At 44.0% G+C, this 23,221-nt stretch overlaps 2 protein-coding genes across 2 annotated transcripts in view; one reads left to right on the top strand and one right to left on the bottom strand.

The window, feature by feature from the left end:
* Nucleotides 1-23,221, top strand: part of ACOT8 (acyl-CoA thioesterase 8) — a 35,381-nt gene that overhangs the window by 11,144 nt on the left and 1,016 nt on the right. The window contains exons 2-5 of the mRNA XM_007533066.3: nt 172-308; nt 16,134-16,359; nt 20,475-20,632; nt 21,213-21,407. Coding sequence (XP_007533128.1) covers nt 172-308; nt 16,134-16,359; nt 20,475-20,632; nt 21,213-21,407 — 716 coding nt within the window. The remainder of the gene's footprint in view (nt 1-171; nt 309-16,133; nt 16,360-20,474; nt 20,633-21,212; nt 21,408-23,221) is intronic.
* ZSWIM1 (zinc finger SWIM-type containing 1) overlaps nt 1-23,221 on the bottom strand; it is a 63,172-nt gene that overhangs the window by 39,104 nt on the left and 847 nt on the right. The window lies entirely within an intron of this gene.

Here is a 23,221-nt window from a genome sequence, read left to right as displayed (position 1 = left end):
CATGAAGTTGTATGCAGTGTAGATAGCTGCATAGGAGAGTCCTTGGTTTTCACCAGCTTCTCAAAAAGACTCAGATCTTAATATTGTTGATATCTTATACTAGGGGTTCCTTAATGGTGTCTGACCTTGACCCAAACTCAAGTCTTTCCTTCTCTCCCCTTCTCCCCACAGAGGAAGACATTACTGGGTACCCACAACCCAGCGACTGTTTGGAGGGCAGATCGTGGGCCAGGCCCTGGTGGCTGCAGCCAAGTCTGTGACTGAAGATGTCCATATACATTCGCTGCACTGCTACTTTGTCCGGGCAGGTAAATCAAACCCTCTGCCCCCAGTCCAGTCTGTGGTTGTCAACTATTACTTCCTGGCTGGGGTGGGCTAGGGTGACAGTGAATAAAGGAGAGAGGAGGAGGAAGAGGAATGGACAGGGAGAGACTTCGTTGACTGAGCATAGATTTTTTTTTTTTTCTTAATTAAAAAAAAATTATTGTGGGTAGGGGTAGATAGCATAATGGTTATGCAAAGAAACTCTCATGCCTGAGGCCCCGAAGTCCCAGGTTCAGTCCTCTTCACCACCACAAGCCAGAGTTGAGCAGTACTCTGGTTTAAAAAAAAAAAAATTGGGGGTCGGGTGGTATTGCAGCCGGTTAAGCGCATAGGGCGCAAAGCGCAAGGACCTGTGTTAGGATCCTGGTTCGAGCCCCGCCCCTGGCTCCCCACCTGCAGGGGAGTTGCTTCACAGGCGGTAGAAGTAGTCTGCAGGTATCTATCTTTCTCTCCTCCTCTCTGTCTTCCTCCTCTCTCCATTTCTGTCTGTCCTATCCAACAACAACGACATCAACAACAATAATAACTACAACAATAATAAAAACAACAAGGGCAATCAAAAGGAAATAAATATTTAAAAAAATTATTGTATAGAGACAGAAATTGAGGGGGAATGGGGAGGGAGGGAGAGAGAGACTTCTATAGCATGACTTCTTCGACTTCCTTCACTGCTCATGAAGCTTCCTCCATGTAGATGGGGATTGGGGGCTTGAACCTGGGTCTTTGCACATGATAATATGTGCACTGAACCTGGTATGTACTGCTCAGCCCTTCCAGTGTTGCTTAGAGAGGAAGAAAAATCTGGGCCCAAGAAGGTCTTGTGATCTCTCACAGAGGCTTACAGGTTACTTGTTATCTGATTTATCGGGACTCAAAATTTTATTGCTTAATTGCTTCTGCAGCCAACTTTTTCAGATAGAGACAGAGGGCAAGACTGCAACAGGAAAGCTTCCAGCACCCAGTGCATGAGGGTCAGGCTTGAGCTTGGGTCTCATAGGCTTGGCAAAACAGGCACCCTCCCAGGTTAGCTATCCTGCCAGCTCTATTCTTAGGTATTATTATTATTATTTTATTATCTTTATTTATTAGATAGAGACAGTCAGAAATAGAGAGGGAAGGAGATGATAGGGTGGGAGAATGACAGACACCTGCAGCACTGCTTCACCGCTCGCAAAGCTTTCCCTCTGCAGGTGGGGACTGGGGCTTGAACTTGGGTCCTTGTGCATTGTTAACACGTGCACTCAACCAGGTGCTCCACCACCCAGCCCCCCTTAGGTCTTTATATACATTTTGGAGTTCACTACTATGCTGAATCCTCAGAGGGTGGCTGGAACATTTGTTAGGAGTTGGAGATTGGGGGGAGAAGATAATACCTGCATGGGTGTATAGAGATCTTAGGCCTGACTTCAGCTCTGCCACTAATTTGATGTGATTTTATTCCCAGCCCTTCCCTGAGCCTTGGTTTATGCCATCTTTAAAATGGAGGAGTGGGGAGTCAGGCAGTGGCGCAGCAAGGTTAAGCGCATGTGGCGCAAAGTGCAAGGACCTGCGTAAGCATCCCAGTTCAAGCCCCCGGCTCCCCACTTGCAGGGGAGTCGCTTCACAGGCGGTAAAGCAGGTCTGCAGGTGTCTGTCTTTCTCCCTCTCTGTCTTCCCCTCCTCTCTCCATTTCTCTCTGTCCTATCCAACAATGACAACATCAATAATAACTACAACAATAAAACAACGAGGGCAACAAAAGAAAGAAATAAATATTTTTTAAAAATGGAGTAGTGGTGGGACCAAGGAAATTTTATAGAGATGACCTATCTATTTTTATTTATTTATAAAAAAGAAACACTGACAAAAACTATAGGATAAGAGGGGTACAACTCCACACAATTCCCACCACCAGAACTCTGTATCCCATCCCCTCCCCTGATAGCTTTCCTATTCTTTAACCTTCTGGGAGTATAGACCCGAGGTCATTGTGGGATGCAGAAGGTTGAAGCTCTGGCTTCTGTAATTGCTTTCCTGCTAAACATGGGCATTGACAGGCCGATCCATACTCCCAGCCTGTCTCTCTTTTTCCCTAGTGGGGCGGGGTTCTGGAGAATCAGAGCTCCAGGACAGATTGGTGGGGTTGTCTGTCTAGGGAAGTCTGGTTGGCATCATGGTAGCATCTGGAACCTGGTGGCTGAAAAGAGAGTTAATATACAAAGCCACACAAATTATTGACTAATCATGAACCTAAAGGTTGGAATAGTGCAGATGAAGAGTTGGGGGGGGTCCTCCATTTTGTAGATAGCTAGTAGGCATATTTTAGTTATATTCCAAAGGGCCTGTGGCTATACTAGTTTTGTTTTTTTTTTCCCCTGAGCCTGAAATCTGATATTTAGGTGGATCCAAGTTATTGTCTGGGGAGATGATGTCAAAGTTGTAAAAAGGACCAGAAAGCTGGATCAGGGAAGAGAGTAGCTTCCTAATATGGGAAAGGAGTATAAATATTGCTGACTGTAAACACCATTGATTTGATGTGATCAGAGATGATCTATCTTTATAGCTGCTGACAGCTTTGGAAATCAACTAAATTTAAAGAGAATAATAATCTTTTAAGACCTATGCTCTCTTTTGAGAAATAAAAAAATTCTAATTTGCTTCCCCCACTATTAAGGCAGAATCCCTCTTTTTTTTTTTTTTTTTTTTTTTTTTAGATGCTCCCAATTGAAGTCATCTGCGTAATCTACTTAGCTGAGATTTTGTGGAACTTTACAGTGTGATTCATATTAAGAAAATTAGCGAGTCGGGTGGGAGTGCAGTAAGTTAAGTGCAGGTGACACCAAGCGCAAGGACCTGCGTAAGGATCCTGGTTTGAGCTCCCGGCTTCCCACCTGCAGCGGGGTCGCTTCACAAGTGGTGAAGCAGGTTTGCAGGTGTCTATCTTTCTCTCTCCTTCTCTGTCTTCCCCTTCTCTCTCCATTTCTCTCTGTCCTATCCAACAATGACAACATCAAAAGCAACAATAAGTACAACAATTAAAAAAAAAAAAGAAAATTACAGGGGCCAGGCGGTGGCACACCTGGTTAAGCGCACACATTACATTGTGTAAGGACTAAGGTTCAAGACCCTGGTTCCTACCTGCAGTTGTCTCTGTATCTCTTTCCCTCTCTATCTTGCCCTCCCTTTTCAATTCCTCTCTGTCTCTATGTAATAAATAAATACATAAAATAATAAAAGAAAGAAAGAAGAAAATTATAGTGGGCCAGCCCAGGAGCTAGATCAGCAGATAGAGTACTTGACTTGTATATGTGAAGCTCTGGGTTTGATCCTCAGCGCTGATATCACTCATAAAAATAATTAATGTAGTGGTCTGGGAGGTGGCACAGTAGATAAAGCACTGGATTCTCAAGCATGACTTCCTGAGTTTTATCCCCAGCAGCACATGTACCAGAGTGATGTCTGGTTCTTTCTCTTTTTCCTCCTTTCTCATTAGTAAAATAATAAAATCTTAAAAAAAAATAAATAAACGTGTCTGGGAGGTGGTACAGAGCATTTGACTCTCAAGTGTGAGGTGCTTAGTTTGATCTCAGGTATCCCATGTATTAGAGTGGTGCTCTGATTTTTTTATTCTTTCTCCACTTTCTCTCATTAATACCCAAATACATATTTTTTTTGTTTTGTTTTGTTTTTGGCTTCCAGGGTTATTGCTGGGGCTTAGTGCTGGCATTAAGAATCCACTGCTCCTGGAGGCATTTTTTCCCCCATTTTATTAGATAGAAAAGAGAGAAATTGAGAAGGGAGATAGAGAGGGAGAGATAGAAAAGGAGAGAGAAAGACATCTGCAGACCTGTTTTGCCACTTGTGAAGTTTCCCCCCTGCAGGTGGGGATTTTGGGCTTGAACCTGGATTCTTGCACGGGTCCTTGCACTTAGTACTACATGCACTTAACTGGGTATGCCACTGCCCACCCCCCCCAAATAAATCTGAATCACAATAGTAAATACATATACCTTAAAAGAAAATAGTGAATTTCCTCTTAATTTTACTAATAAACAATAGTTGTAGTATTAAATATACCTTTTCATATATTTCTATTTCCCTTATTCCCTATCCTTTTGTTGCCTAACCCTAATCATCATCTCTCTATAGTATTTGATACTTACCATGGTCCCAACTCTGTTCTTACTGACCTTTATGCTAGTTGGACACAAATTTATCTTTGATTTCATCAGTGTGGCTTAACTAATCTAAGTGGTCTTTTTTTGATTTTGTAATGGCTCTAGTCAAATGAGATAGCTTTGCTTGTTTTATGATGGTGCAGGTATTACCTGATCTCTCTTTTTAAATCTTTAAAATTATTTTTACTTATTTATTGGATAGAGACAGGTAGAAATTGAGAGGGAAGGGGGTGATAGAGAGGGAGAGAGACAGAGAGACACCTGTAGCACAGCTTTACCACTTGTGAAGCTTTCCCCCTGTAGATGGGGACCAGGGGATTGAACCTGGGTTCTTGTGCATTTAACCAGGTGTGACACCACCCGGCCCCTTATTATTATTATTTTTTACCAGAGCACTACTCAACTCTGGCTTATGGTGGTGCAGGGAATTGAACCTGGGACTTTGGAGCCTCAGGCATGAGAGTCTGTTTGTATAACTGCTATGCTATCTACTCCATCTACCTGATCTCTCTAAAGCTAGTTTTTCCTCCTGTTCCTCAATGAATTCTGATCTTTGCTATTGTATGGGCTTTGGTAAGTTGCTAGTGTCCTTTTTTTTTTTTTTTTTTTTGCCTCCAGGGTTATTGCTGGGGCTCAGTGCCTGCTCTACAAATCCACTGAACATGGAGACTATTTTTTCTTTTTTGTTGCTCTTGTTGTTATTATTATTGTTGTTCCTGTTATTGTTGTTGGATAGGACAGAAAGAAATTGAGAGAGAAGGGGAAGACTGAGAGGGGGAGAGAAAGATAGGCAACTGCAGATCTGCTTCAACTCCTGTGAAGTGACCCCTTGCAGGTGGGGAGCTGGGGGCTCAAGTTGGGATCCTTAAGCGGGTCTTTGCTTTGTGCCACTGCCCTTAACCAGCTGCGCTACTGCGTGACTCCCTATTGATTTTTAAAAAATATATATTTTTTTCCTTTTTGTTGCCCTTGTTTTATTGTTGTAGTTATTATTGTTGTTGTTATTGATGTCATTGTTGTTGGATAGGACAGAGAGAAACGGAGAGAGGAGGGGAAGACAGAGGGGAAGAGAAAGTCACCTGCAGACCTGCTTCACCGCTTGTGAAGCGACTCCCCTGCATGTGGGGAGCCAGGAGCTGGAAGTGGGATCCTTTGCGCCACGTGCACTTAACCTGCTGCGCTACCGCCTGACTCCCCCATTGATTTTTTAAGATGATTTATTGGGGGGGGGGAGGATATAGCTTACCTCGCAAAGTATTTATCTTATCAGGCTCAAAAGTCCTTGGCTCAAGCCTGATACTACAATGGAGGACCATGGAAGAAGCTGGGAGAACTCCATGGATTGGTGGAGCAGGGCTATGGTATCTCTTGTCTCTGTTTCTCTCTCTTTGCTTTCTCTGTCTAAAACAGCGGTGGTATTGTGCATGTGAAAGGCCCTTGCAGTGAGTGAAAAATGTTTTTTTTTAATATCTGCCTTTTTATTTATTTATTTTAATGAGAGAGATAGAGGCCAGAACACTGCTCAGCTGTGTCTTTTTAAAAAAAATTATTTTATTCTCTTTTGTTGCCCTTGTTGATATCATTTTTGTTGGATAAGACAGAGAGAAATGGAGAGAAAGGGGAAGACAGAGGGGGAGAGAAAGACACCTGCAGACTTGCTTTACCGCCTGTGAAGCAACTCCCCTGCAGGTGGGGAGCCGGGGGTTCGAATTGGGATCCTTAGGCCGGTCCTTGTGCTTTGCATCATGTGCGCTTAACCCCGTTGTGCTACCGCCTAACTCCCATGTTTTTGGTTTTTATTTTCCCACCATGACTTCTTTCCTACATGTTTTCACTTCTATCAGTATTTATTCTCTTTCTCTCCTCTTCCAGATAAAACAGAGAGGAGACACACCATAGCAATGCTCCACCATTTCTGAAACATCTCCCAGTACATGGTGCTCCCATGTGACACCTGGAGCTCAACCCTGAGTCCTTGCACACAGTAAAGTGTGGACTGTATGGGATGAGCTAGCTATGTCCAAGCCTCATAATATGTGACTTTTATGAGCAAAAGAGAGAAAAGGAGACAGACCAGAGTGCAGCTCAAGTCTGGCATATGTGCTTTTGGGCTGAAACCTGGGACCTCAGGCATGCAAGTCTTGTGCTTTACCACTGAGATATTTCCCTGGTACTTCTTTCATTCTTGGAAGATACTTCCAAGGTATGGAATTGTTGCCAGGGTGTCCAGGCTAGGTTCTGGGGGAAAAGCTCCTCTTCCATGGAAATTCTTTACGTAGGTACAGAAATAAGTTAATGCCCAACCTACTATTTCAAAATTAATTATTAGGGGGTCGGGTGGTAGCGCAGTGGGTTAAGTGCATGTGGTGCAAAGCACAAGGACTGGTATAAGGATCCCAGTTCAAGCCCCCTAGCTCCCCACCTGCAGGGGAGTCGTTTTACAGGCGGTGAAGCAGGTCTGAAGGTGTTTGTCTTTCTCTCCTCCTCTCTGTCTTCTCCTCTCTCCATTTCTCTCTGTCCTATCCAACAACAAAGACATCAATAATAACAACAATAATAACTACAACAACAATAAAAAAACAACAAGGGCACCAAAGGGGGGAAAATCAAATAAAAAATTATTAATCACTTGTGCCCATCTTCTTTTTAAAAAGCTTTACTTATTTATTAAAAGGGGGCGAGGGAGAAAGAGAGAGAAAAAAAGCACCACTCTGGCACATATGATGTCAGGGATGATTAAAAAAAATATTTACGGGGTGGCCATGCAGTGGCATACCTGGTTGAGTGCACATATTACCATGCACAAGTACTTGGGTTCCTTTGTTCCCCACCTACACGGGGTAAATTTCATAAACAGTGAAGCAGATCTACAGCTCTCTCTCTCTCTCCTTATTTTCTTTTTTTAATTATTTATTTATTATTGGACAAAGGTTGAGAGAAATTGAGAGAGGAGGGGGAGGTAGAGAGGGAGCGAGAGAGAGAGACACCTGCAGCTCTACTTTACCACTCGTGAAGCTTTCCCCCTGCAGGTGGGGACCAGTGGCTTGAATGTGGGTCCTTGCACACTGTAGTGCATGTGCTTAACCTGGCCCCTTCTCAGTTTCTCTCTGTCCTACAAAATAAATAAATATTAAAAACATTTATTTGTTAATGAGAAAAAGAGGAGGGGAGGGGGCTGGGTGCCAGTGCACCCGGTTAAGTGCGCATAGTACTAAGTGCAAGGATGCAGGTTTGAACCCCGGCTCCCCACTTATAGTGGGGACGCTTCACGAGTGGTGAAGCAGGTCTGCAGGTGTCTGTCTTTCTCCCTGTTTATCTCCCCCTACTCTCTCAGTTTCTCTTTGTCCTATCGAATAAAATGGGGAAAATGGTCAGTGGATTTGTAATGCTGGCACCAAGCCATAACCCTGAAAGCAAAAAAAAAAAAAAGGGAAAGAAATGAAGGGGGAGAGAGAGCAAGAAAAACTAGAGCATCATTCTTGCACATCGGTGTTTAACTCAGGGCCTCATGCTTTAAAAAAATTTTTTTTTGTTAATACTTATTCCTTTTTGTTGCCCTTGTTGTTTTATTGTTATAGTTATTATTGTCGTTGTTATTGGATAGGACAGAGAGAAATGGAGAAAGGAGAAGAAAACAGAGGGGGAGAGAGACACCTGCAGACCTGCTTGACTGTCTGTGAAGCGACTCCCCTGCAGGTGGGGAGCTGGGGGCTGGAACCAGGATCCTTACGCCAGTCCTTGCGCCACCTGTGCTTAACCCACTGTGCTATCGCCTGGCTCCCTTTTTAAAAAAAATTTTATTTATTATTGTATAGAGGCAGAGAGAAATGGAGGGGAGGGGGAGATAGAGAGGGAGAGAGACAGAGAGATACCTACAGCTAGCTCTACTTCACTACTCATGAAGCTTTCCCCCTGCAAGTGGGGATCAGGGGCTTGAACTCAGGTCCTCGCACATTGTAGTGTGTATGCTTAATCAGGTGTGCCACTGCCTAGTCCCAGGCCCTTATGCTGGGGCTCGATACCTGCACTACGAATCCACTGCTCCTGGAAGCTATTTTCCCATTTTTGTTGCCCTTGTTGTTGTTGTTGTTGTTGCTGGATAGGACAGAGAGAAATCTAGAGAGGAGGGGAAACCAGAGAGGGGAAGAGAAAGACACCTGCAGACCTGCTTCACCACCTGTGAAGCGACCCCCTGCAGGTGGAGAGTGGGGGGTTCTAACCAGGATCCTTGAACGGGCCCTTGCGCTTCATGCCATGTGTGCTTAACCCATTGCACTACTGCCTGCCCCCCCTTTTTTCTTTATTATTACTTACTTAATAATGACTAACAAGATTGCAAGATAATAGGGGTACAATTAAACACAGTTCCCACCACCAGAGCTGCATATCCCATCCCCTCCATTGGAAACTTCCCTATTCTTTATCCCTCTGGGAGTATGGACCAGATTCTTTATGGGGTGCAGAAGGTGGATGGTCTGACTTCTGTAATTGCTTCTCCACTGGACACAGGCAAGTTGATCCATACCTCCAGCCTGTTTCTGTCTTTCCTTAGTGGGGTAGGACTCTGGAGGGGTGAGGTCATCTGCCCAGGGAAGTCACGATAGCATCATAGTAGCATCTGTAACTTGGTGGTTGAAAGGTGGTAAGATATAAAGCAGAACAAAGTGTTTAATAAACAGGAACCCAAAGGTAGGAATAGAGCAGATGAAATTCGGGTCTTTGGGTGAGAAGAACCTAGGAAGTCTATTTTAGGTATGTTCCAAGGGGCCTATGACTTTAGTGATTTTTGCCTGATAGCTAACATGCAGGTGGACTGAAAATATTGTCTGGGAAGATGGTGTCAGAGTTGAGAATAGCCCTTTTAAAATGCTGCAAGACAGCTGGAGAAATAGCTTGACTGGTAGAGCATTGGCCTTTCATGTCTGAGCTTCCTGGTTTGCTCTTCCTTACTGCATGTTCTGGCTAGGTGCTCTGGTTTGTCTGTCTACTTTCTCATGTGAAATTCTGTCTCTCATATAGATATATATATAACTTAAAAAAAAGTTTTTTTATTTTTTGCCTCCAGGATTATTGCTGGGGCTCGGTGCCTGTACTACGAATCCACTGCTCCTGGAGGCTATTTTTTCCCTTTTGTTACCCTTGTTGTAGTTATTATTGTTGTTGTCATCGATGTCGTTGTTATTGGATAGGACAGAGAGAAATGGAGAGAGGAGGGGAAGACAGAGAGGGAGAGACAAAGATAGACACTTGCAGACCTGTTTCACTGCTTGTGAAGCAAACTCCCTGCAGGTTGGGAGCCGGGGGCTCAAACCAGGATCCTTAGGCTGGTCCTTGTGCTTTGCATCATGTGCGCTTAACCCGCTGCTACTGCCTAGCCCCCATATAATAACTTTTTAAAAGACTTCAAGAGAATTTAAAAAGTTTGAAATAGGAGCTGGGTGGTGGTGCACCTGGTTAAGCACTCACGTTACAGTGCACAAGGACCTGGGTTCGAGCCCCCAGTCCCCACCTGCAATGGGGAGGCTTCAAGAGTGGTGAAGTAGGGTTACAGGTGTCTCTTTGTCTCTCTCCCTCTCTACCTCCCCCTTCCATCTCAATTTGTCTCTAATAAATAAATAAAATTTTAAAAAGTTGGAAATAGATAACATAGGGCTGTTAAAATAAAACTCATGATTGGGAGATAGCTCACCTGATAGAATATGCACCTTACCATGTTTAAGGCTGTAGGCTTAAGCCCCAGCATCATTGGAGTATCCTGAACAGCATCACGTGGAGAGAATAATATTGCTTTGCATTCTCACTAGAAACTGGACCAGTTTGGGAGTCGAGCGGTAGTGCAGTGGGTTAAGTGCAAGCAGGTGGCACAAGTGCAAGGATCGGCTCAAGGATCTCTGTTCGAGCCCCTGGCTCCCCACCTGCAAGAGAGTTGCTTCACAGGTGGCGAAGCAGGTCTGCAGGTGTCTATCTTTCTTTCCCCCTCTGTCTTCCCCTCCCCTCTCCATTTCTCTTTCTGTCCTATCTAACAATGACGACATCAGTAACAACAACAGTAGTAAAAAACAAGGGCAACAAAAGGGAAAATAAATGAATATTAAAAAAAAAAATTGGACCTGTCGCCTGGGAGGTGGTGTAGTGGCTAAATTGATGAACTTAGGAACACAAGATTCAGAGTTGGATTCCCAGAATCAAATGTAGAGTGATTTTCTCTCTCCCTTTCTCTCTTGTGTTTATAAATAAATAAATCTTGGGGGCCAGGTGGTGGCACACTTCATTCTTCTTCTTCTAGCGTTTGCCCTTCTTCCGTAGCCAGTCAACAGCGTCAGATTGAGCCTGATGTAAAGTTTCGAGACCTCCTTTGAATCTGGAGAGGTGGCAGTCGTTGACTATGTAGGTCATAGTCTGTCTGTAGCCGCAGGGGCAGTTCTGGTCATCTCTGGCTCCCCAGCGATGGAACATAGCAGCACACCGGCCATGGCCTGTTCGATAGCGATTGAGGAGGGCCCAATCATAACGTGCTAGGTCAAAGCCGGGTTGACGCTTGCAGGGGTCTGTGATGAGGTGTTTGTTCTTTACCTCAGCTGACTGCCAACTTCATTAAGCATACACATTACAGTGTGAAAAGCCCTGCTGGGGGAAAGCTTCACAATGGGTGAAGCAAAGCTGCAAGTGATTCTCTGTCTCTCTCCCTCTCTCTTTCCCTCTCCCCTCATACTTTCTGTCTTTCTCTATCCAATAGTAAATAAAGATTTAAAAATAAATAAATAAATCTTGGGCTAGGGAAACAGCATAATGGTTATGCAAAAAACTTGAGGCTCTGAGGTCCCAGTTTCAGCCCTCTGCACCACTGTAAGCTAGAGCTGAGCAGTGCTCTGGTCTTTCTATATCTTCCTTGTAACACACACACACACACTCTCTCTCTCTCTCTGTCTCTCTCTCTCTCTCACTCATTAAAAAGACAAAAAATATATTAAGAAAGGACAGTATGGGCAGGGGTAGATGGTTATGCCAAAAGACTTTCATGCCTGAGGCTCTACAGTCCCAGGTTCAGTCCTCCACACCACCGTAAGCCAGAGCTGATTAGTGCTCTGGTAAAGGAAAACAAAACAAACAAAAAAAGCCCCTAAAAAGTATCTGATCATATGTAAAATAAAATAAATCTTTAAAAATAATTTAGGGTCCAAGTGGTGGCACAGCTGCTTGAATGCACATGTTGCAATGCACAAGGACCTGGATTTGAGACCCTGGTCCCCACCTGTAGGGGGAAACCTTCAGGAGTGGTTAAGCAGTGCTGCAGGTATCTCTCTGTCTTTCTCCCTTTTTTTTTTTTGGGGGGGGTTCTTTAATCTATTTATTTTTAAATATTTATTCCTTTTTGTTGCCCTTGTTGTTTTATTGTTGTAATTGTTGTTGTTGTTGGATAGGACAGAGAGAAATGGAGAGAGGAGGGGAAGACAGAGGGGGAGAGAAGATAGACACCTGCAGACCTGCTTCACCACCTGTGAAGCGACTCCCCTGCAGGTGGGGAGCTGGGGGCTCTCCTTATGCCGGTCCTTGCGCTTTGTGCCACATGGGCTTAACCCACTTGCTACTGCCTTACTCCCTTTAATCTATTTTTTAAAAATCTTTTATTTATGTATTATTGGATAGAGACAGACATCGAGAGGGCGAGACAGGGAAAGAGACTGAGAGACACCTGCAGCCCTACTTCACCACTTGTGAAGCTTTCCCCCCTACAGGTGGGGACCAGGGGCTTGAACCTGGGCCCTTGCGCACTGTAATGTGAGTACTTAACCAGGTGCGCCACTGCCTGGCTCCTTTTCTTTCATCTCTATTTCCCCCTTCCTCTCAATTTCTGGCTGTCTCTTTCAAATGAAGATAATAAAAATTTAAAAAAATATTTAAGTTGAGCCAGGAAGGAAGGTGACTCAAGTAGAGTGTATGTGTGAGTACTTGTGGTCTCTTTCTTCCTCTGCCCACACCCATAGAAAGAGAAAGAAAGATGAAGGAAGGAAGGAAGGAGCAGGGGGGATTTGGGCTTGGAAGGTTGTAGTTCCTTTTTTAAAAATATAGTATTTATTTACTTATTAATTAATTTTTAAATTTCTTAATGTTTATTTATAAAAAAGGAAATACTGACAAAAACCATAGGATAAGAGGGGTACAACTCTACATAATTCCCACCACCAGAACTCTGTATCCCATCCCCTCCCCTGATAGCTTTCCTATCCTTTTTTTTTTTTTTTTTTTTTTTGCCTCCAGGGTTATTGCTAGGGCTTGGTGCCTGCACTATGAATCCACTGCTTCTGGAGTCTTATTTTTCCCATTTTGTTGCCCTTGTTGTTGTTGTTGTGCTTATTGTAGTTGCTATTGTTGTCATACCTGTTGTTGTTGTTGGATAGGACAGAGAGAAATGGAGAGAGGAGGGGAAGACAGAGGAAGAGAGAAAGACACCTGCAGACCTGCTTCACTGCTTGCGAAGAGACATCCTACAGGTGGGGAGCCAGGGGCTCGAACCGGGATCCTTACGCCGGCCCTTGTGCTTTGCGCCATGTACACTTAACCTGATGCACTGCTGCCCGACTCCCAGATTTCCTATTCTTTTTAAAAAAAATATATTTTATTTATTTATTTTTATTGTTGTTGCTGTTGTTGTTGGACAGGACAGAGAGAAATGGAGAGAGGAGGGGAAGACAGTGAGGGGGAGAGAAAGACACCTGCAGACCTGCTTCACTGCCTGTGAAATGGGACAGCAAACATTATTCTATGAAGATCAGATGGTGGCTGGGAAGATAGCATAATGGTTATGGAAAAAGGCTTTCATGCCTGAGGCAGCAAAGGCCCCAAATTATGCAAAGAGACTCTCATAGCTGAGGTTCCAAAGTCCCAGGTTCAATCCCCTGCACCACTATAAACCAGAGCTGAGCTATGCTTTGGTTTAAAAAAAAAAAAAAACACTATTGAATTTGCAGTCGAATGTAAAAAAAAACACATACACCCAGATAGCAAATATTTTAGATTTTCTTTTTTTCTCTAGTGGACCTGGAGGTTTGCACATGTGCAATTTCACTATTCCTAGGCTGTTTTCCTATCCCATCCCCCTTCAGAAAGACAGAGAGGGACAGACACTACTGTACTGGACTTTCCTCCAGTGTCATAGCACTCCCATTTGGTGCCAGGGTTCTGCCACACATAAATGATAGTGGCTATCTCTCTTGCTTTATGAAACTCTGATTAGTCTTTGATTGTCTAAAGAAATACTAATAAAAGGAAGTCGGGCTGTAGCGCAGCGGGTTAAGCGCAGGTGGCGCTAAGCACAAGGACCTGCATAAGGATCCTGGTTCAAGCCCTGGCTCCCTACCTGCAGGGGTATCGCTTCACAAGCGGTGAAACAGGTCTGCAGGTGTCTATCTTTCTCTCCCTCTCTCTGTCTTCCCCCTCCCCTCTCCATTTCTCTCTGTCCTATCCAACAACAATGACAACAATAATAACTACACCAATAAAAACAACAAGGGCAACAAAAGGGAATAAATAAATAAAAATAAATATAAAAAAATAAAAAAAAGAAATACTAATAAAAATGAAACAAGAGGGAAGGAAGACAGATAACATAATGGCTATGCAAACGACTGTTTTTTTTTTTTAAGATTTTATTTATTTATTAATGAGAAAGATAAGAGGAGAGAGAGAAAGAACCAGACATTACTCTGGTACATGCACTGCTGGGGACTGAACTCAGGACCTCATGTCCAGTGCTTTATCCACTGCACCATCTCCCGGACCACGCAAAAGACTCTTGATACCTGAGGCTCTGAAGTCCCAGGTTCAATTCCTAGTGATACTGTAAGCTAGAACTGAAGAGTGCTCTGGTAAAAACAAACAAACAAACAAACAAAAACAGAACAAAAGCAAGCAATCAGTCAGACTTGCTGAATCCTGGTCTAGAATAGAGGTAAGATAACTGGATTCATGACAAGATCCTATTCACAGATGGGAGTAAGGCAGAGCTGGGTAATGTTTATCAGACACTTAAAAAAAAGTACAGGTGTGTATCAGATATTATTCCAAATACGTTACTACTATGAGATGAATACTTGTTAAAATCTTTAGAGATACTGATGCTGTGATCCCAATTTTATAGATGAGCAAACTTAAAAAAAATTTTTTTTTCCCTTTTGTGCCCTTGTTTATTGTCATTGTTGTTGTTATTATTGTTGTTATTGCTGTTGTCATTGTTGGATAGGACAGAGAGAAATGGAGAGAGGAGGGGAAGACAGAGGGGGAGAGAAAGACAGACACCTGCAGACCTGCTTCACCACCTGTGAAGCGACTCCCCTGCAGGTGGGGAGCTGGGGGCTCGAACCGGGATTCTTTTTTTTTTTTAAATTTTTGTAAACATTTATTTTTTATTTTCCCTTTTTTAAAAAAATTGTTGTAGTTATTGTTGTTGTTATTTACGTTGTTGTTGGATAGGACAGAGAAATGGAGAGAGGAGGGGAAGACAAAGAGGGGGAGAGAAAGATAGACACCTGTAGACCTGCTTCATCGCCTGTGAAGTGACTCCCCTGCAGGTGGGGAGGGGGGGTTTGAACCGGGATTCTTACTCCAGTCCTTGAGCTTTGCGCCACTTGTGCTTAACCCGCTGCGCTATGACCTGAATTCCTGAACCGGGATTCTTATGCTGGTCCTTTTGCTTTGCGCCATGCGCGCTTAACCCACTGCACCACTGCCCGGCTCCCCTGATGAGCAAACTCTCTGGGAAGATAAAGTGGCATTTCTGACGTCACTTAGCTGGTGGGCAGCAGAGCCAGGATTCGAATGTAGGGACTCTTTCTGGGGGTTTGTTTTTACTTATTTCTAGGGGCTAGGTGGTGGTACATCTAGCAAAGTGCACACATTATAGTACACAATGACCTAGGTTCAAGTCCCTGGTTCCCACCTGCAGGGAGGATGCTTCATAAACAATGAAGCAGAGTTGCAGCACTCTCTATCCCAAGTTCTCTGTCTCTATTCCAACTAAATAAATAAAATGTTAAGAAATGAAATTATTTTTAATATTTATTTTTAATTTGATAGGACAGAGAAATTAATTTTTTTGTTTGTTTACTATTAGATAGAGACAGAGAGATGTTGAGATGGGGGAAATAGAAAGGGAGAGAGACAGAGAAACACCTGCAGCTCTGCTTCATCACTCGTGAAGCAATCGCCTTACAGGTGGGAACTGGGGGTTTGAACCTTGGTCCTTGTGCACCTTAATAGGTGCGCCACTGCTTGGTCCCGTGGACAGAGAGAAATTGAGAGGGGAGGGAATATAGAGAGGGAGAAAGAGAGACCTGCAGCACTGCTTCACCTTTCATGAAGTGTCCCTCCTGAAGGTGGGGACTAGGGGCTTGAACTCAGGTAGTGTGTGTGCTCTATTAGGCACACCACTGCCTAGCCCCTATTCTGTGCTATTGTAAGAGGAGCACCATCTGTATTGGAGCATGCTGAGGACAGGATTTGGTGTTCTCTCTGTATCCCTAGTGTAGTATACCTCAATAGAAAAGCCTGAGCAGAAAAGGCATGGAGGGTGCTTGAGGATAACTGAGGAGCCTGCGTAGTTATTGTGATGATGCCAGGATGTGGGCCTCACAGTATCCCTTGTGCCCACTGCAGGAGACCCGAAGGTGCCAGTGCTGTATCAAGTGGAGCGGACACGAACAGGGACTAGTTTCTCGGTGCGTTCCGTGAAGGCTGTGCAACATGGCAAGTCCATCTTCATCTGCCAGGTTTCCTTCCAGCGGGAGCAGCCTAGCCCCATGCAGCACCAGTTCTCTATGCCCTCTGTGCCCCCACCCGAAGAGCTGCTTGGTCATGAGGCTCTCATTAACCAGTATCTAAGGTGAGAGACCAGGACAGTGTCCAAATAACACTTGCCACCTGTTAGTGGGCAATGGGATCCTTTAGTGGTTTTTATTTTTTAATCTCTTTATATTTTCTCTTTCTGTATATTTACTGGATAAAGACAGTCAGAGAAATCAATAGGGAAGATGGTGAAAGAGAGATGCCTGCAGCACTGCTTCACCACTTGTGAGGCTTCCTCCTTCTGCAGGTGGGGACTAGACACTTGAACTTGGGTCCTTGAACATGGTAACATGTGCGCTCAACTGAGCGCACTACCACCTGGCTCTCTTTAGTGGGTTTTGACTAGCATGTAAAAAGTACAGACTAGCTGGGGGCCAAGTGGTGGCACACCTGGCTGAGTGCATACTAACTACTACTACTACTAACTACTACTACTAACTACTACTACTAACTACTACTACTAACTACTACTACTAACTACTACTACTACTACCACTACTACTAACTACTACTACTACTAACTACTATGACTACTACTACTACTACTAACTACTACTAACTACTACTACTACTACTACTACTACACACACACACACACACACACACACACACACACACACACACACACACGGACAGACTAGGGTGAGAAAGATAGTTCACAAGTTGGGTATGTGCCTTATTGTGCTCCTGGTCCAGGTTCAAATCCCAGAACCATATGGGAAGTGGTGCCTGTGCCTTTCTCATTACCTAAATGGAAAAGTTAGTGTGGGAGTGGTGAAATTACCCATGTAAGGCCCCAGTTCTAAAACATATAAACAAATGAATAAATAAAAATACAGAATAGAGTGGTTTGGGAGGTGGCGCAGTGGCTAAAGCACTAGACTCTCAAGCATGAGGTCCTGAGTTCAGTCCCTGGCAGCACATGTACCAGAGTAATGTCTGGTTCTTTCTCTCTCTCCTATCTTTCTCACTAATAAAATAAATAAAATCTTTAAAAAAAATACAGAATAGAAAAGAAGATACTGGAGTGGACTGCATATAGTAAGTGTAAGAATCCTTTTGTGAGTGTGTAAGTTGGATCATGATTTGAAATGCAGACTTTTTGATTCAGATAGTTTAGATATCATTACAGCTTTATTGGTTATTAAAATATTGAAATACAGGGTGGGGGCACCTGATTGGGTGCACATGTCATAATGTGTAAGGACCTGGGTTCTAACCCCTGGTCCCCACTTGTAGGGGGAAAGCTTTGGGAGTAGTGAAGCAGGTCTGCAGGGCTCTCTCTGTCTCTCTCCTTTACTTTAAAAAAAATATTTATTTATTCCCTTTTGTTGTCCTTGTTGTTTTATTGTTGTAGTTATTATTGTTGTTGTTGGATAGGACAGAGAGAAATGATAAGAGGAGGGGAAGACAGAGGGGGGAAAGAAGATAGACACCTGCAGACCTGCTTGATCGTCTGTGAAGCGACTCCCCTGCAGGTGGGGAGCCAGGGGCTCAAACTAGGATCCTTACGCCGGTCCTTGTGCTTTGCGCTACGTGCGCTTAACCTGCTGTGCTACCGCCCAACTCCCCTACTTTTTTTTTTTTTAATATTTATTTTCCCTTTTGTTGCCCTTGTTGTTTTATTGTTGTAGTTATTATTGCTATTGATGTTGTTGTTGTTGTTGGATAGGACAGAGAGAAATGGAGAGAGGAGGGGAAGACAGAGGGGGAGAGAAAGATAGACACCTGCAGACCTGCTTTATCGCTTGTGAAGCGACTCCCCTGCAGGTGGGGATCTGGGAGCTCGAACTGGGATCCTTCAGCCAGTCCTTGTGCTCTGCGCCATGTGCGCTTAACTTGCTGCGCTACTGCTTGACTCCCTCTCCTCTACTTTTTAAAAAAGTATTTATTTATTTATTTATTTACTTACTTACTTATGTTTAACTAGAACTCTGATCAGCTCTGGCTTCTGGTAGAAACCACTATCTACATGTAGCTATTAACATTAAATAGAGTTAACAATTCAGTTCCTTTTAAAAAATATATGTGTATATATATTTTCTTGCCTCCAGGGCTATTGCTGGGGCTTAGTACCTGCACTATGAATCCACTGCTCCTAGAGATCATCTTTTTCCCACTGTTGTTGCAACTGTTGTTGTTGGATAGGACAGAGAGAAATTGAGAGGGGAGGGGAGATAGAGAGAGGGAGAGAAAGAGACACACCTACAGACCTTCTTCACATACCTGCAAACCTGTTTGTGAAGTGATCTCCCTGCAGTTGGGGAGTTGGGGGCTTGAACTGGGATCCTTGTGCTGGTTCTTGTGCTTCACAGTATGCATGCTTAACCCGGTGTGCCACTGCCCGGCCCCCTTAATTTATATGTATTAATATTTTATTTATTGATTAATGAGAGGGATAGGAAAAAGAGCCAGACATCCCTCTGGTATATGTGCTGCCGGGGATTGACCTCAGGACCTCATGCTTTAGAGTCCAACACTTTAGCCTATGCCACCTCCTGGACACACAATTAACTTCCTTACTCAAAACTACTCACACTTCAACCACTTAATGGCCTTGTCTATTTGTCTAATAGCTGCCATGTGCACAATGCAAATATAGAACCTCCCAGGATACTGAAAAGTTCTGTATTTACTTTGCCTGAGAGGCCAGGGTGAGAATGGAAATATCCGTGAAGGTTGCTGGAAATAGACTCCTCCCCCTACCGGGGACACAATGTTCCTAACTGCTTAGGGTTAGTTAACTGAGTTCAAGTTGGGCAGCCTGCTTCCTTTTTGTTTAGAATGGTGAAGTATTCAACACTGCATGTATCCAAATCAGCTCTAGTCCTGGAGCAAGCTCTGTAAACACTACTATTTCATTTATCTGATGAGGAGGATGATGATCATACCTGCCTCACAGGACTGTGGTGAGGAATGAGTTAATGCAAGTGACAGGCCTAGAATGGTGTGTATGACAGGGTAGCCCTCATGACTGTGATGTGTTAGCTTCACAGGCATTATCTTGTCTTCTCCACAGTATTTACTATGAGGTAGCTTCCTGTCATCCATGTTTTTTTTTAATGTATCAATGAGGGGGCCGGGTGGTGGTGCACCCAGTTAAGTGCACATATTACAATGAGCAAGGACCCGGGTTCGAGCCCCCAGTCCCCACCTGCAGGGGAGAAGCTTCATGAGTGGTGAAGCAGGGCTGCAGGTGTCTCTCTCCCTATCACCCCCTTCTCTCTTGATTTCTGGCTGTCTCTATCCAATAAATAAAGATAATAAAAAAATGTGTCGATGAGAAAGACAGGGATGGGGATAGATAGCATGATGGTTATGCAAAGAGACTCTTATGCCTGAGGATCCAAAGTCTCAGATTCAATTCCCTGCACACCATAAGCCAGAGCTGAGCAGTACTCTGGTAAAAAGAAAAAAAAAAAAAGATAGGAGAGAAAGAACCAGACATCACTCTGGTACATGTGCTGCCGGGGACCAAACTCAGGACCTCATGCTTGAGAGTTCAATCTATTGTGCCACCTCCCGGACCACCTGTTATCCACATTTTGCAGATGGGAAAATAGACTCAAATTACATTCATGTGAAGGCCCAATATGGCTCAGATATGGCAAAGTTCAAATACTGTTGGGCTTTTGGAAAAATCATGATGCATCTTTCAGTTTTACTATGCAAAAATGTGTCATGCCTTTTCCAACAACCCAATACATAGTAAATTCTCACTTATCATCAATTGACTCAAGCAAACTTTGACTATAGGGGCTGGGTGGTAGTGTACCTGGTTGAGTGCACATATTACAATGCACAGAGATCCAGGTTAAAGCCCCCTATAACCACCTGTAGGGGGAAAGCTTTGCATGTGGTGAAGCAGTACTGCAGGTGTCTCTCTCTTCTTCAATCTTCCCCTTCCGTCTCGATTTCTGACTGTCTCTATCCAATAAATAAAGATAGTTAAAAATAAACTTTGAGTGTTAAGTGAAATAACATATAACAAAAGAAGGTCCTTGAATAATGTTTTTAACTTTGGCCAGGATTTTTTTTTCTTTTTCTTCTCATTGACTAAGGGAAGAGACTGGAGCTTTGGGAATAAGGCAGGGAGAGGCTCCTTCCTTCTCTCCCTAAGTCTCCCTCAGTTCCTCTCCCATTTATTTTCAGGGACCCTAACCTCCAAGAGAAGTACCGAGTAGGGCTGAACCGTATTGCTGCCCACAATGTCCCCATCGAGATAAGGATGGTAAATCCGCCTTCCCCAAGTGAGCTGCATAACATGGAACCCAAACAGATGTTCTGGGTGCGATCCCAGGGACATATTGGTAAGAGGGCCCCACAAACAAACTCTTCCAGGGCTGCGTGACCTTAGGCATGTCACCTCCTCACTCTGGGTTTGCTACCTTATATGTGTTGACAGGGAAGTTGACTCAGTTTCTTCACCAGAGCCCATTGAACCCTTTGCATGGGGAGGATGGGGAGGTGACTGTAATCCTAATACAAGTTCTTTCTGGGGGGAAGGAAAGGCACCTTGTTGAAATTCCCCAGATCCACTGCTAACTATGAGGTGCCTTCCTGCCAACTGGAAGACATTTAAGGGCCCAGGGTGGGATACTTGGGAGTGAAGACTGCATTTCAGTTATCACTCAGCCCTCTTTGCATCTCCCTTATCCCCCTACACACACACACACTCTCTCTCTGGACCACGCACCTTCACATGATGAACAGTCAGCACATTGTACAGAGAAAGAAGCCTGTTCCTACCCCATCTCCATCTCCCTTATCCCTATCCACACGCACGCACGCACGCACGCACGCACGCATGCACACGCTCTCCCACCTGTCTGTGGTCCTGAGCTGTGAAGTCCAGGACCCCAGAGCTGATGGAACTGGGACATGTTGCAGGGGAGGGCGACATCAAGATGCACTGCTGCGTGGCTGCCTATATTTCGGACTATGCCTTCTTGGGCACAGCACTGCTGCCCCACCAGTGGCAGTACAAGGTGCACTTCATGGTCTCCTTGGACCACTCCATGTGGTTCCATGCCCCTTTCCGAGCCGACCACTGGATGCTTTATGAGTGCGAGAGCCCTTGGGCTGGTGAGTATGGGGTTTCATGGGGCTAGGGAACTGACCTTGGCATGGTAGGGAGCCTGCCTTTTGGGGTGGTGCTTTCCCTCTCTCCGTCTTACCTGTAGTCCCATCCCTGCTTTGGCATCTTTTCCTTCACAATAACAGTACGGCTCAAGGATGGGACATTTGCTCAGCTTTTAGTTCTCTAACATGCAACAGTATGATGCACTCTGTCTCAAACCAATTAGTTCTCATCGCAGAACTGCTTCTGTGTCTCTGTATGATCTTGGGCAAATTCCATCTCTACTTTGAGCCTATTTTCCTATCTAAGCTAAGGGCTACATTAGAGCAGTGATATTTAAACCTGGTGGCTATCAGCCAGATACTTAGGGAAGCTTTTTCAAAATAGATTCCTAGCTTTCATCCTCAAGATTCTGTTTCAGCACTTTTTGGGTGAGAACTGAATTTTTATCCAATTTCCTGATTTCTGACTATCTGACTGGGGGGTCAGGACATGCAAGTCTCTAAGGACCCTACTACACTTGAGCACACTTCTTAAGTAGAGAGAAACTCAGACTTGTTTATCAGTGTTGAGTCTCAAAGGCCTACTTTTCTTTCTTTATTATTTTTAATGGTATTTATTATTTATTTATTTATTCATGAGAAAGATAGGAGGAGACAGAAAGACCAGACATCACTCTGGCACATGTACTGCAGGGGACTGAACTCTGGACCTCATGCTTGAGAGTCCAGTGCTTTACCTACCGTGCCATCTCCTGGACCACCTTTTTTTTAAAATTCTATTATATTTATTAATTTTGAATAAAGACAGAAATTGAGAGGGAATGGGGAGATAGAGGCAGAGAGAAAGTGAGACATCTGTAGCATCGTTTTACCGCTTGTTCGCTTGTTAAAATTTTTTTTTTTTTTGTATTTTTTACCAGAGCACTGCTCAGCTCTGGCTTATGGAGGTATGGGGGATTGAACTTGGGACTGTGGAGCCTCAGGCATGAGTCTCTTTGCATAACCATTATGCTATCTACCCCTCCCCACACACACACACACTTGCTGCTTGTGAGGAAGCATCTTTCCCTATAAGTGCGAAAGAAGTACATTTCTTTCTTTTTTTTTTTTTTTTTTTTGCCTCCAGGGTTATTGCTGGGGCTTGGTGCCTGTACTACAAACCCACTGTTCCTAGAGGCCATTTTCCCCAGTTTTGTTGTTGTTGTTGCCCTTGTTGTTGGATAGGACAGAGAGAAATCGAGAGAGGAGGGGAAGACAGGGGGGAGAGAAGGATAAACACCTGCAGACCTGCTTCACCATTTGTAAAGTGACCCCTCTGCAGGTAGGGAAATGGGGGCTTGAACCAGGATCCTTATACTGGTCCTTGTGCTTTGCGCCACATGCACTTAACCTGCTGCACCACATACCTCCCGACCCCCCTTTTTTTTTTTTTAAACCAGAGCACTGTTCAGCTTTGGTGGTAGTTGGGTGGGGGGGGGTTGAATTTAGCACTTTGGAGCCTCAAGCATGATAGTCTGTTTACATAGCCATTATGCTATCTAGCCTCTGCCCAAGAAGCACACTTCAAATGAAGAAAAACCTTGTTTTGTAAAACAGGGACAAAACTGAAAGGACTTTTGATACTCAGTAAAGAGGGACTCTCAAGATATCAGGAGCATGCCAGCGAAACAGAAACAGCATTGCTTTGTCAGCTTTTGCCTCTGTCTTAAAACAAAATAAAAAAGTATCCAGTGGCCATAAGCGATCCACAACCTTGAAATTAGGATACTTGTGTTCTGGTTTGGCCAAGTCCTGAGGCCTTCTGAATTTCAATATCA

The sequence above is a fragment of the Erinaceus europaeus genome, chromosome 1 (assembly GCF_950295315.1).
Source record: "Erinaceus europaeus chromosome 1, mEriEur2.1, whole genome shotgun sequence".
Taxonomy (NCBI): Eukaryota; Metazoa; Chordata; class Mammalia; order Eulipotyphla; family Erinaceidae; genus Erinaceus; species Erinaceus europaeus.
The sequence above is the reverse complement of the archived record's forward strand: the minus strand, read 5'-3'. Positions and strand labels throughout refer to the sequence as shown.